The sequence below is a fragment of the Pseudopodoces humilis genome, chromosome 6 (assembly GCF_049639895.1).
Source record: "Pseudopodoces humilis isolate 2021_Gansu_Grassland_sample_001 chromosome 6, ASM4963989v1, whole genome shotgun sequence".
In the NCBI taxonomy this organism is placed as follows: Eukaryota; Metazoa; Chordata; class Aves; order Passeriformes; family Paridae; genus Pseudopodoces; species Pseudopodoces humilis.
In genome coordinates, this window is record NC_142205.1 from 14,836,530 (window position 1) to 14,849,901 (window position 13,372).

Genomic DNA, 13,372 nt, shown 5'->3' on the forward strand with positions numbered 1-13,372 from the left:
CTTCCCAGACAGGATGGATTTCAAAAGAAACCAGAACAATTATTGTTGCAAGAACTTAAGTGAGAAAACCCCTTCTGTCAGAAATGACCAGTTATCAGATGCTAGACCTTATCTGCACTGCAATGAAAAATCTGCAAGAATTATGCTGACTTCATCCCTTTCAACCTCCCATGAGAGAACTGATTTGAAATACAAAATGGCAATTCACAATTACTTAAGAAAAGCAAAATCTGAAAAGTGTTCTTGAAATTACCTGCTTTTGCATCAACAGAGAAATATTACCCCTGATATTATTGATGTTGTTGTTTTACTGGTGAAGAAATATAATCATGTAAGATTAAATAATTTCCATGGAATAGACATTTCTATTGAGGAGCAGAAATTAGATCTCCTGAAAGAAAACTCTGTGTTCTGTTTTCCTTCTTCCTCTCTGTGAATTTGATCAAATGCCACTAATAAAAGAGAGATTTGCATTTGATTTCAGTACATAGAGAAGCAGGCTGACAAATGATTATGTGTATCAAATTGAAGTTATTATATCACAAGAAAAACTGTCATTCTTCTAAGTGAATTTGTGTCAGACAAATTTGCGTCAGACAAATTTGTGTCAAACAAAAGAAGACAAACCCCTCTCCTCTCCTCTCCTCTCCTCTCCTCTCCTCTCCTCTCCTCTCCTCTCCTCTCCTCTCCTCTCCTCTCCTCTCCTCTCCTCTCCTCTCCTCTCCTCTCCTCTCCTCTCCTCTCCTCTCCTCTCCTCTCCTCTCCTCTCCTCTCCTCTCCTCTCCTCTCCTCTCCTCGAGTCTCCTCCAGTCTCCTCTCCTCGAGTCTCCTCTCCTTGCGTCTCCTCTCCTCTCCTCGAGTCTCCTCTCCTCTCCTCTCCTCTCCTCTCCTCTCCTCGCGTCTCCTCTCCTCTCCTCTCCTCTCCCCTCCTCTCCTCTCCTCGAGTCTCCTCTCCTCTCCTCTCCTCTCCTCTCCTCTCCTCTCCTCGAGTCTCGTCTCCTCTCCTCTCCTCTCCTCTCCTCGAGTCTCCTCTCCTCGAGTCTCCTCTCCTCTCCTCTCCTCGAGTCTCCTCTCCTCTCCTCTCCTCTCCTCGAGTCTCCTCTCCTCGCGTCTCCTCTCCTCGAGTCTCCTCTCCTCTCCTCGAGTCTCCTCTCCTCGAGTCTCCTCTCTTCCACTCTTCTCTCCTCCCCTCTCCTCTCCTCTCCTCTCCTCTCCTCTCCTCTCCTCTCCTCTCCTCTCCTCTCCTCTCTCTCCTCTCCTCTCCTCTCCTCTCCTCTCCTCTCCTCTCCTCTCCTCTCCTCTCCTCTCCTCTCCTCTCCTCTCCTCTCCTCTCCTCTCCTCGAGTCTCCTCTCCTCTCCTCGAGTCTCCTCTCCTCTCCTCTCCTCGAGTCTCCTCTCCTCGAGTCTCCTCTCCTCGAGTCTCTTTCTCCTTTTAAAGACTTGTCAGGACATACTGTGATTAGGACGTACAGTAGTCTATACTAGTTAACCAAACAGGTGGATAGACCCTCCAGAGTCCTATATAACAGAGAATAAGTATAAATGAGTATAAATGAGTTTTCCACTTTCAAGGTTTGTACAAATTATAATAAATGAGATAATACTTCCATTTCCCTCATAAGCTTTTTACTTGAAAATTTAAAACTGCCTGCCTGAATTGTCCAAATCAGAAATACAGTAAAAAAATTGTCAGTGTTATTTCAACATGAAAGAGCTCTTAAAACGGATTTTAGATTTTTACAATGTGTTGTAAGAACAATCCAAACATTTTTTCCAAATAAACAAGATTAACACTTCACAGTACATGGCAATTCATGTATTAAACAAACTCTAAACAAGCTGGACTGAGACCCTACAAATCCAAACAGTCCAACATAGAAATGGTTCTCATTAGGAGACAGATGAAAGCAAGACAAGATTCTGAAGGATACAGGTTGTCTACGTGGCTCATTGGATGCTTTAGTGGGGAGAGGCATAAAGATCCATACGGAATTAAAGAAATCTTTGAATGCCTGGTGCTGAAAACTGTTAATTCTATGTGTAGACTGAAGTTATGCTGCCAGACCAGGATCACAATGCTTTCTTCCTCCTTGAATAACTACAACCTGCAACCTCCTGGAGCCCTGCAGGCACTGACATCCCTGAAATCCCTGCCAGCCTCTCCTGGGGTGTCCCAATACCCTGGTCATGGTCCAGGACCCCATTTCAGCCCAGCTGACCCCCACCCACAGGCTGATACTCTGGTCTGGCCTCAGATGCCATGGTTGCCTCTGGCCATCTCCAGGCTGCCCTGGTCCCTGCTGGGGATGGGCTCTGGCTGGTGAGATCCTGCCTTGCCCCCTGTGAGTTCCCTTGCTCCCAGTCCCAGGGTACAGCCAGCCCTTGCCCAACACAATAACCTCCACAAGATATGAAGTTGTAGAATACCAGCCTCACCAAGTAGAAATGCAGGTCCTGAGTGAGTGCTGGGTACCAGTCAGGTGCTGGAGATACCAAGGGTAGGCTTGGGTGGAGAGAGCACTCCTGGCAAGTCTGCTGGGAGCAAGGATGCCTTGTCCCTTCTGCTTTTCTATGGAAACACAAATCTTTGCTTCAGTAAGAAAATATCAAACCATATAGAATGAAAATGGGATTTTATTTTACAGCTCCAAACTGTTTAGAACTGTCTTTCTAATGTGCATGCCCTTCTGTCTCACAAAGAGGTCAACCTCACTGAAAATAAAAGGTTTGATTTAATCAGGAAGAAGCATACTTTAAAAACCTGTTATTACCCAAAAGCAGACATTACATAAATTTTATTCTATTTTTATATCTTCCTGGCTCCAATCTCCTGAATCTGACATTAACCATAACAATTGCACATGTGACTAAGCCAGGCCAAATTCTCCTTTTTCTGTTCCAATATAAATATGGAAGTAATACTGTTGAAGTAATAGCTTTGAGGTAGACTCCTTCCACGAGAACAGGACTTTTCTCAGAACAGCCAGAGTTGGGAAAGTATGCTGGTTTTGAAGCCAGGTTTTTACTGACAAGTTGGATCAGTAAAGTGGAGACCACCAGGGTTGACACGAGAGCCTGGCAGCCCCAGAGGCTGGGGATGCAAGCCAATGTTGGTGGCATTTTGAAAAGCACAGGAGGATTCAAAGCTCTCATGCCATTTCAAAATGCCATAGGCTTTCAGAAGTTCAAGCACCACTAATTTACAGTAAAACCTCAGCTTTTAAATGCATTTATCATATGTGCTGAGACACAGCCACTCATACCTGCGAGATTCAGATTCATCGTCACAACCTCTCTCATTTTTTACTTCAGTTTCTTGTTGAAGCTCAATCTTTGCTGCTCTTGACCAAGCCAACATTACACCAAGGGTCAGAAGATGGAGACCTTGCAGATAACTCTGGGCAGTGAATACTGCAGTGCCCTGTGGATGTAGTCCTGCAACAAAGCTGCCAGCACTGATATGGCCACAGGTTTCTCAGGCATTGAGCCTTGTAAGGTGTGCACAGCCTGGGTCTCACATTGCTGTCCTGAGCATCTGTGTTGCCCAGGTAGGCAAAACTTCCACTTTTCCTCCTGGAAAAGTTGTTGCAAGTGTACCCTCTGTATACCTAAAAGCATTGCTATCTTAACTATGATGGTTTTTGAAAAAATTTACTCATGTCAAGCCATGGACAGATACCTCTTCCATTTACAGAAGAGCAGGGGCAAGAGACTGCCACTCAGCTGAGCAGGGCTACTCTCTGCCCCAGGTCACAGCCTCCACCGCTCCTCTGTCAGAGAGGTTTATGGGCACCTTCCCCAACTTGCTTCAGGAAAATCAATCAGCTTAGTGCAGCCTAAGCCATTAAACTGCTCTTTTGGTCTGTGCCTAGTTCAATGTAGAATGCAGTCTCTGGCTGGATGCCTACTTTTCCACGCAGTTCCCAGAAAGGCACAGTGCCAGGGTGATATCATTTGATGAACTTCCAGAAAAAAACAATGTGCTGGGGAGGAGTGTCCTTTTGAGGGTCTGGAAGCTTTCTTCTCTTCACATATTTCTTTCTTCACATATTTCTTCTTACATGGTGAACACTGAACATATGCTGTACAAAAGGAGCAACTGGGTGAAGGAGAATCCATCTTCATATGTCCATGGTCTAACAACATTTACCTTGAGGGCATGAGAATTAAGCCATGCCCAGGGACTACAGAATACTCAGTTATATATCCAGTGAAGTTCCCATAGCAGTTCTTGCTTTGCTGGCTGTCCCCCACCAGTCACTCCTGTGCAAAGTGATTGCTCTCACGAGGGAAGCTCTCTATGGACTTCAGCTCACCATGTCCAGGTGGGAACACAAGCAAGCACAAGGCACAAGGCAGGGGAAGTCTGTCCCCATGACTTGTGGCAAGAATCTTTGACTTTTGTTCTTATTTGTCCCCATGTGCCTTGCAGTTTGAGGTTTTATTTTTGCACTCTGATTTTCCTCTTTCCACACCATCCAAAAGGGCTTACCCAGCCTGTTTTGTATTTCTCTTCTCTCATCACAAGGTTGGAAAGGCAGAATGATCTAAGACAGGAGATGGAAATTTTCCTGCTAAGGGCTGGAGAGGAACCAAGAGGAGGAAGCCTGCTTGAACTGAAAGACATTTCACAGGAGATGGGCACCCTGCTCTAGGCGTGTATACACATCTTTAGATGCCTACATGCTTCCATATGCTGTATTCCAGTCCAGATTTGTAACTAACTCTTCAAATTCTAGGTCATCCCTGAAGACAGCTTGTAATTTATGGTTCCTGTCTCTTTTTCTTATTTTATATTATGAAAATAGAGAAAACAATAAGCCTGTATCTGAGGTGTAGGGACACTCATATGCTGAGTCTCCCAGAGTTAAATCATGGCTATTTTTCTCTACACTGCAAGCAAACATGTTATTGTCTCCATGTTACTTGCCAACTGTAAGCAAGTGGCCTCACTCCTTGGCTTTCTGTCAAAACAAATTCTGTCAGGTTATATTTATTTGTGTGTTCTGGTACAGCTGGCAGTGAAACTGCTTTGCCTGCCAGCATTCTTGTTAAAATTCCCCCCAGCTAAGTCAAGCTATCTCACCAATACACACCTTTACCAGGCTCTCTGGCATTTTTCAGAAAAAACAACTTTCCAAATAATATGAATACCTGTAGAGACCATGTTTCAAGTCAGACACTGAGAAATAAAATTGGTCCCACTCTTCTGATATTTTGAAAACCAAACATATTAAACTTCTAGCCTTGATTACAGGCAGTCAATTTTTCGTGAAGGCTTGATACATGGTTGATGCATCTGACTGCATTCAACATAGTTATGAATAAGATTGTTCAAACATGACTGACTACAAACTTAACTGTGTGAGACTGTTGAATGTCAGCACTGCTAATGAGGCCTTTAAGGATTGTTTTCTCAGAAATATTTAGCTAATGGTCCTTCCCACTGGCTGATTGATTCCTTTGGACACCATAAGCTGTTCTGCTACTGGGAATCAGTTCAGGCTGCTCAAAAACTGTTGGGTCACTTTCCCCTTCTTACAAAAGGGAAACAAAATTGTGTAAAGCCATGTGAAGATTGTTGGGTTGTGTAGCAAACCCAAGCAGTGTGGTAATGGCCAGCTGTGGTCTTGATTCATTAGAGTAAGGTGTGGTGTTACAGGTGAATCTCTGGAAGTTCAGCAAAGGCCCCATAACACAAAACAAGCTGGGAGATGTATAAAGCTGTGGCCAGCTGAAGACCACTATAAAATCCATGGGGAAAAAAATCTATCATTAAGACTCGTATTTTAATGGCATAAAAATCATACAGAGCAAAGAAACTGCAGAGTGTGGCATGCCAAACCATAAGCACCTGTTTCTGAGGCCTTGTAGAAAGGTAAGTGGTGGTGGCAGATTGAATGGAAGGTTTGAACCCTTCAGGCATGTGGACACAGCTGACTTTTGTGGATCATGTTTTGAGAGGGAAAAGACAGGCATAGCCAGTGAAATTTCAAATCAATTGCTGAAAATGTCTCTCTCTCTGCTACTCATCCTGATTTATTATCTCCTTATTCACCTTGTTTCTCCTACCCTACAGTTCCTGGATGGGAGAGTTGGGGGAGGTCTGTGCATCTCACAGACATGAGGATTCATGTGGGGCATTTGGAGCCTTTGCATTTGGAAAACCAAAGGACAGATAGACTCTTGTTCTTTACCACTAGTCTTAGTGCCAGGGCTGCAGACAGAAAGGACCCACACGTATCACAACTTCTCATCTACATCTTTGTCCACAAGGAAGTTAAAACACATCTTCTACTGGCTAAACAACTGTGTGTATGCATTGGAAGTGAATTCAAAGCTAGCAAGGCAAGACAAAAGTAAGAACATAGCCAGGGTAGCTTGTGACTAATAGCTACTGGCACTTGACCCAGCTTTTATTTATAACAGATTCATGGGAAATCTTCTAGGCCTGTTTCAAAACAATGCCAATTAATAAATTTTAGAATTAGTCCTACATAGTTGAACAAGCAAGAAAGATTAGATCATATACTAGAAAGTAACAAAACTGGGAATTCTTACAACCCCTTAATTTCTAAGTTTGAAAAATTGTTAATGACATAGTCTGAGTAGACCAGTAATGAAATGAGATTTCCTAATGGCTTGATGATAAAGCCTCTGCTGAGCCCTGGCTTCAATGGGGATCTAACTTACACAGTATGTTCTCAAGGGAGATCATAGAATTATAGAATAATTTGTGTTGGAACAGACCTTTGAAAAGTCCAACCCCCCTGCAATCATCGGGCACATCTTCCACCATGTCACTTTGCTTAGAGCCCTTTTCGACCTGGCCTTGAACGTTTTCAGGGATGGGGCATTGACCACACCTCTGGACAACCTGTTGCAGTGTTTTGTCATCATAATTATAAAAAAATTATTTCCGTCTACCTATTTTAAATCTATCCTATTTTAGTTTAAAGCCATATCCCCTTGTCCTATTGCAACAGGCCCTACTAAAATGTCTGTCACCATCTTTCTCACAAGTACCATCTTTAAATAGATAATAAGATATATATATATATCTTTAAGAACAGACTCTCTCAGCACGTGTTCATAGGAGAAGTGCTCCAGACCTTTGATCATCTTTGTGGCCTCCTCTGAAGCTGTTCCAGTATGTCCATGTCTTTCCTCACTGAAGATCCCAGATTTGGACACCGCATTCCAGGTGGGATCTCACAAGAGCAGAGAGGCATAAGCACCTCCCTGGACCTGCTGTCCATGCTGCTTTTGATTCTTTAGGTCTGCCACCTTAACAAATTGCAACAAGGTCCAGAAAAGCTTTTTGAATCTTTTTCCAGTATTAAATGAATGAGATGACTTTAAGAACTCACTTGGAAAAATCTGTTTCAGAAACCATTCTGAGCAATCTCGTCTAGAGAAAAGTGTCCCTGCCCACAGCGGGGAGGCTGGAACTAAATGATCTTAAAGGTCCCTTCCAACACACACCATCCTATGACTCTATGACTAGAACTGATCAGCATGTCCATCATCTTCCAGTGAATGCCCTGATGTGCACTCTTGCTCTACCTAGTGGATATGAAACCTATTGAAATGCCATTTCCTAAACATGGAATAACATTATTCTAACCCTGAGTTTATACCATTTTCATTATTGTTTTTGGTGATGGCTATGATGAAGATGTTTGTTATTATTCTGAAGTTATTGTACCATGTGCTTATTCTGGCTTTCAGTTTTTGGAAAAATACATTGAACTTCTCAGATGTTGTTTTTCCCTGAAGAAAAATCCCTTGGCATATATAAATGATTTTGTTTCCTACTCCAGTTTATGGACAAAAGTCTTTATCTTTGAAAAGGACAACCAGAAGCCAAGAACAAAGTGTTATTTATGATTCACATTCTGCCTCCCAGTTAACTCTCTGTGAACAAATATTTAACTACAAGATAGGTGACTCCTGAGAAAGTGATCTGGGAAATACCCTCTAACTTCATAAACTCCTCTGAACGAAAATCTCTGATTTTGGCCTCCTAAATCTACATTAAATTTCAAAAAAAAATCAAATTATGTTCTTTTTCACCTTTAACGTTTCAGTGGTGCTTTTAGGGCACTCACTGGGAAATAGGGGGCATGGGTTCAACATTGTATTTCCTTCCTTGGTCTGAAGAGATTTCTTTTTGAGTCTCTTTCCAAGAGACTCCAGTAACAGACAGGCAACCCCTCTCCTTTTAAAATCACTACTGCTATGCACAAAGAAATGCAAGAATCTAAATTCAAAGGACAAGAGAAGTCCTGATTCTCTGGCTTAATGCATGGTTTCCCAAATGTCATTTTTTGGCTACCACTGTTGGAAGCAGCTTTCTGTGTTCTCCCCAAGACTAAACTCAGATCTGCAAACATTATCACCTGAACCATTATCATAATTTTTTCCCAAGACCAGCTCTGTTTGCCTTTCTGCATTCCCACCATTTGGCTACACAGCCCTGTCACTCATTAAGACCCCCAACACATAAATGAAAGCTATTGTCCTCTATGCCTTCTTCCCAAACTGGTTCTCCAAACACAATGCTCCAGCCATCTAAGGCACATCTCTATCTCAACAACCCCATTCCCCTCACCTTCCCCAAATGGCATTTCTCCCATGGTCTTTTCAGAAATACATGTCCCAGACTAATTAATTTCCTGTAAGCACATGAGAAGAACAGCAGGGGAGGTCTGGGAGCTGGAGACAGCTTCACACATCAATAAGGTACTGCCCAGACAGTGACAGGAGCAGCTGTGCGAAGGTTTTTACTCTGATTTGTAAAATATCCTTGACACAGGCAAAACTAGCAACTGTTGAGATTGTTTTTGCCTAGCTTACATGCAACACAGTATGGGAACATCCAGCCTACTGATTCAGACTTTCATCTGGCAAAGGGCAGGATTTTTTTCCAGTCCTTGATCCCTTAGGTCATGTCTGCTTCTTATCCATCAGCTTTGTGTAAAATGCATATGCAGCCTTAAGCATGAAGTCCCTCCAAGCTGTTCCCTTCTGGCTAAGCGTTTAAAGTTTTTCTTCTCTGCAGAGAGCTTTTTTGTCCCTGATTTAAGTCCTGTGAAAATCCATGAGCTTTATTTGAGTTTGCTCAGTAGTACATTAGAGCAAACGTCACTGTGAAGATTGTCTCATAGCTAATAACTGCCTTGGAGTTATCATTTGCTGCTCTGCTGTAATGTTCAGCATTCATATGCTAATCCATTTGTGAAGACTGCTGTTCCTGACTGTATGGTAAAGCTTTATCAAATGACAGCAAAATTAATAGTTTGGTTTCTGCCAATTTAATGCAAGATGTCTAAAATGAAAAGCAGAATATGTATCACTGAAGAGAATTTTGGAGCATTGTTTATTTCCCTCCAAATACAATATTTTCATCTATTTTTTCTGCATTACCACTGATACCACAACATTTTCTAATTTTCCACTCTGTAAAATAAAAGATTCTTTATAAAGACTGCATATGTGTACATGCATGTATATATGCCTGTGCTGATCTTTGAATAGATCTGACCATGTCATCCATATACCAGTTGAAATATCATGAATTGCAAATAAATGTAATGGCTTGGGGTTTTAAATAAATCAGTTAATGCCAATCAGTATCACAGAGGAGAAAATGAGAAAAATTTCTAGATTAAAAGGCTCTGCAGAGGGATATGGACAGGCTGGATCAGTGGGCTGGAGGGCTAGATTGGGTAGCAGGCAATCTTTCTTCACAGAAAAGGTGGACTAGCATTGGAACAGGCTGCCCAGGAAATCAGCGGAGTCACCATTCCTGGAAGTGTTCAAGAAATGTGTAGATTATACATTTTTTTAGTGATGAACATGGTGATGGTGTTAGGTAGACTTGATAATCTTATCTTAAAGGTCTTTTCCAACATTAATGGTTCTATGAGTCTGTGATTCATTGTAAAAAATATATAGACTTTATTTCACAGATATTTTTCCCAATCACCCATTCTATTTCTTTTTTTTCCCTCCACAGAAACCAGTGGATTCTGACTTCCTTGAATGATGTAAATTAGCTCTGAAGGAATGGACAGCTCCAACAAAAAAACCCACACAAGTTTTCTGAGAAAACAGCAAAGGAACTAGAAAAGACAGCTTGACTTGTAGGCTCTCACTTGACCCATGATTGACTCTCTGCTAATGCAACACTAATTTAAGACACCTTTGTGTATCAGGTACTACAATTACTCAGCATGTCACTATTTGTACAGTTGCTTTTCTTTAGTATCCCAGACAGAGAAATTTAATTTCCATCCAATAGTTTATGAAAACTCCCAAACACTATAGATATAAAGATATAACCAGTTTTCTTGCAACATATTGCAACATAGTTCATTGTATGACAGCCCAAGCCAGGTTTAAAAAACTCAACCTGTTAGTAGCTTATTCACACTCCACCATCCCCTACAGGGCAGGGTAGCTGCCTGGTTTCACCTGACCAGTTAGGGTGAAGTGTTTATTTGTGCTGTTTCAAAGAGGAACTAAAGTTGTAGCTAACTCCCATCCTTTCTGCAGCTTCAGCAAGTTTCTGCTGTGGTTATTTAAACTGGAGATTCATTTGCCACTATCAGGGAAAATTTCAAAATGAAATGAAGGTGTAAGTTTTATCCTCACTACAGGCACATGCCTCTAGCACAGACTAAAGAGTCTCCTCCAGCAAGAGGGCTTTTATCTATAAAGCTTATATAGGGCCCAAAGACAAAATTAACTATGCAGTCAAAGGTTTTTGCATGGAAAAAAATCCAGATTATTTTTTCACATATCAACATTTGGTCCCAGAAAGCTGATTCACCAGTCACATTATGTCAGTCCACAGCTACTTGAAAGACATACAGCAACATGTACAGTGCCCAGAAAAATCTCCAACCTGACAGACTTTCCTCCTTGCCTCCTACATGGATTTTAGTAATGCAGAAATTCCAGGCTGAGGTCCGCACCTCTACCTGTGCATAATGCATCATAGTGTCACACTTATCTGCATATTCAGAGCTATTTGCATGTAACTAGAGTGTCTTATTAATTTTTCTTTTTTCCAGATCTGAGGATGTTTGTGTTGCTGTACATTACAAGTTTTGCCATCTACACAAGTGAACAACCTCTTCAAAGCCAGACCAAAGGAGAAAATTACTACACCAGATATATCTGTAGCATCCCAGGTTTGCCAGGCCCTGCGGGCCCCCCTGGAGCCAGCGGATCCCCGGGGCCACACGGACGCATTGGTCTTCCAGGAAGAGATGGTAGAGATGGGAGGAAGGGAGAAAAAGGCGAAAAAGGGAGTGCAGGTATTGAATATCTGTGTAACCTAGCACAGTAGTACAAGAAAGCAAGACCTTTCATCACCACTGTTCTACATATCTATATATCTATATATATCTATATACATATGTATATATAAGTGTATACACACACACACACACATATATATATATGAATGCGTGTATGTGCCTGTGTTTAAGGGTGGTGCATATATAAATATAGGGAGGGAAAGAAAGTATGCACATAAATTTTAGATATGTCTAATATGCACATACTTATATCAGTGTAAAGAAATGTCAATGCTCAACCTTTCTTCGCACAGATGCTAATAAAAAATTTGGGAAGAATGAAGCACGTGCGGTGTCAAATAAATAGTCTCACCTGTGCCATTAGCCAGGTGCAAAAGATTAGCAGGTGCTTAGGTATGCACTAAAATGCTCTATTTAGTGCACAAGTATCATTATGTAGGTAGTCATGCTGCTGTCCTTGCCATCAGCAGTGACTAGTTCAGGCAGCAATAGATTGCTTACATATAGAATTCTTTAATGCGTAATCAAGACACATGAAGATAAGTAGGAATACAGAAACAAAGGACCTGCAGGCTGTGAAGTCTGGTCATTTGTTCCAAACTGGCATTCCTTTTGCAAACCCACCAGAAAATTTTGGAAGTATTTCTAGAGTATTTTGAAATTCTACCCATGTTTTTCTTGTTTGTTCAGGCACATACAGTAGCCCCCCACACAATAATTTACTGAAGTGATACGTGCAATGATTTACTAACTTAAACTAACTTAAAATGTTTTTGAAGGTTTGAGAGGAAAGACTGGGCCATTAGGACCAGCTGGAGAGAAAGGAGACCAAGGCGAGTCTGGTAAGAAAGGACCTGGAGGACTGACTGGTGCCAAAGGTGAAGTAGGTCCAGCTGGACCACCTGGACCTAAGGGAGACAAAGGAGACCGAGGAGAGCCGGGTGCCCCAGGGGTCTGCAAGTGTGGAAAGATAGTGCTGAAATCTGCCTTTTCTGTTGGCATCACCACGAGCTACCCAGAGGAAAGATTACCAATTGTATTCAATAAAGTCCTCTTCAACGAGGGGGAGCATTACAACCCATCCACAGGAAAGTTCATCTGTGCCATCCCAGGGATTTATTATTTTTCTTATGATATCACCTTAGCAAACAAGCACCTTGCAATTGGGCTGGTTCACAATGGGAAGTACCGGATCAAGACTTTTGATGCAAACACCGGCAACCACGATGTAGCTTCTGGATCCACAGTGATCTACCTTCAGCCAGAAGATGAAGTATGGCTTGAAATCTTCTACACTGACCAAAACGGTCTCTTTTCTGATCCCACGTGGGCAGACAGTTTGTTTTCTGGATTTCTCTTATACGTTGATACAGATTACCTTGATGCTTTATCAGATGAAGATGAGCTCTGAAGCAGATGTCAAATGACATTCAAACTGGAGGCCCCAGCACAGGATTTTATTCATCTCTATGGGGAAAACAAAGTTGAAATGAAAAAAAAAAAAAATCTGGGAGTTCATTCTTGTTTTGACTGGAACCAGATCTGAGCTCATAAGGATGTTTCTAGAATCTAGGATGGATTTTTTAATGAACAGCAGGGATATCAAAATGAACAGTAATTAACAAAAGACTGCATCACTCCAGGACTGACTCTTCCCTAAAATTACGTTTATAACACTATTTAAACAAATTTAAGATACTGTACATTGGATTTTATATAAAATGTATTAAGTTGCAATTTAGAGTGGATATTTTGTATATTACATTAAAGTAAAATTGAAAAATTCACTGCAATATCATTTTTGATCATTTTAAGACAGGCAATACATTAAAAACAGATAGGAGAGGAATAAAATAGGAATGACTATTTCAGGATGCTACTGCACAGGTCACAAGAACAGTCCCATCTGATATTTACACCAACACAAAGCATCCATAACTAACCAACTTCCCAATAAGTACATGAAGATTTGTACTAGCTGAGGACTACTCAATAGCAGCCATAAAATACTAGAAGAAAGCTATCAAACATATAAAAAATTA

At 41.5% G+C, this 13,372-nt stretch overlaps 1 protein-coding gene across 4 annotated transcripts in view; it reads left to right on the plus strand.

Annotated features, from left to right (window-relative positions):
• The window catches only part of C1QTNF7 (C1q and TNF related 7), a 35,948-nt gene extending 22,764 nt beyond the window's left edge, over positions 1 to 13,184 (plus strand). For 2 of the 4 annotated variants that reach the window (XM_014259475.2, XM_014259486.2), the window contains exons 2-4: positions 10,022 to 10,220; positions 11,082 to 11,327; positions 12,110 to 13,184. In XM_014259475.2, coding sequence (XP_014114950.1) covers positions 11,090 to 11,327; positions 12,110 to 12,741 — 870 coding nt within the window. In that variant the 5' untranslated portion in view covers positions 10,022 to 10,220; positions 11,082 to 11,089 and the 3' untranslated portion in view covers positions 12,742 to 13,184. Of the gene's footprint in view, positions 1 to 3,484; positions 3,549 to 5,774; positions 5,879 to 10,021; positions 10,221 to 11,081; positions 11,328 to 12,109 lie in introns of those variants that run through there. The other 2 variants (XM_014259483.2, XM_088057092.1) reach the window with 2 other exon arrangements.
• Positions 13,185 to 13,372: the final 188 nt, after the last annotated feature.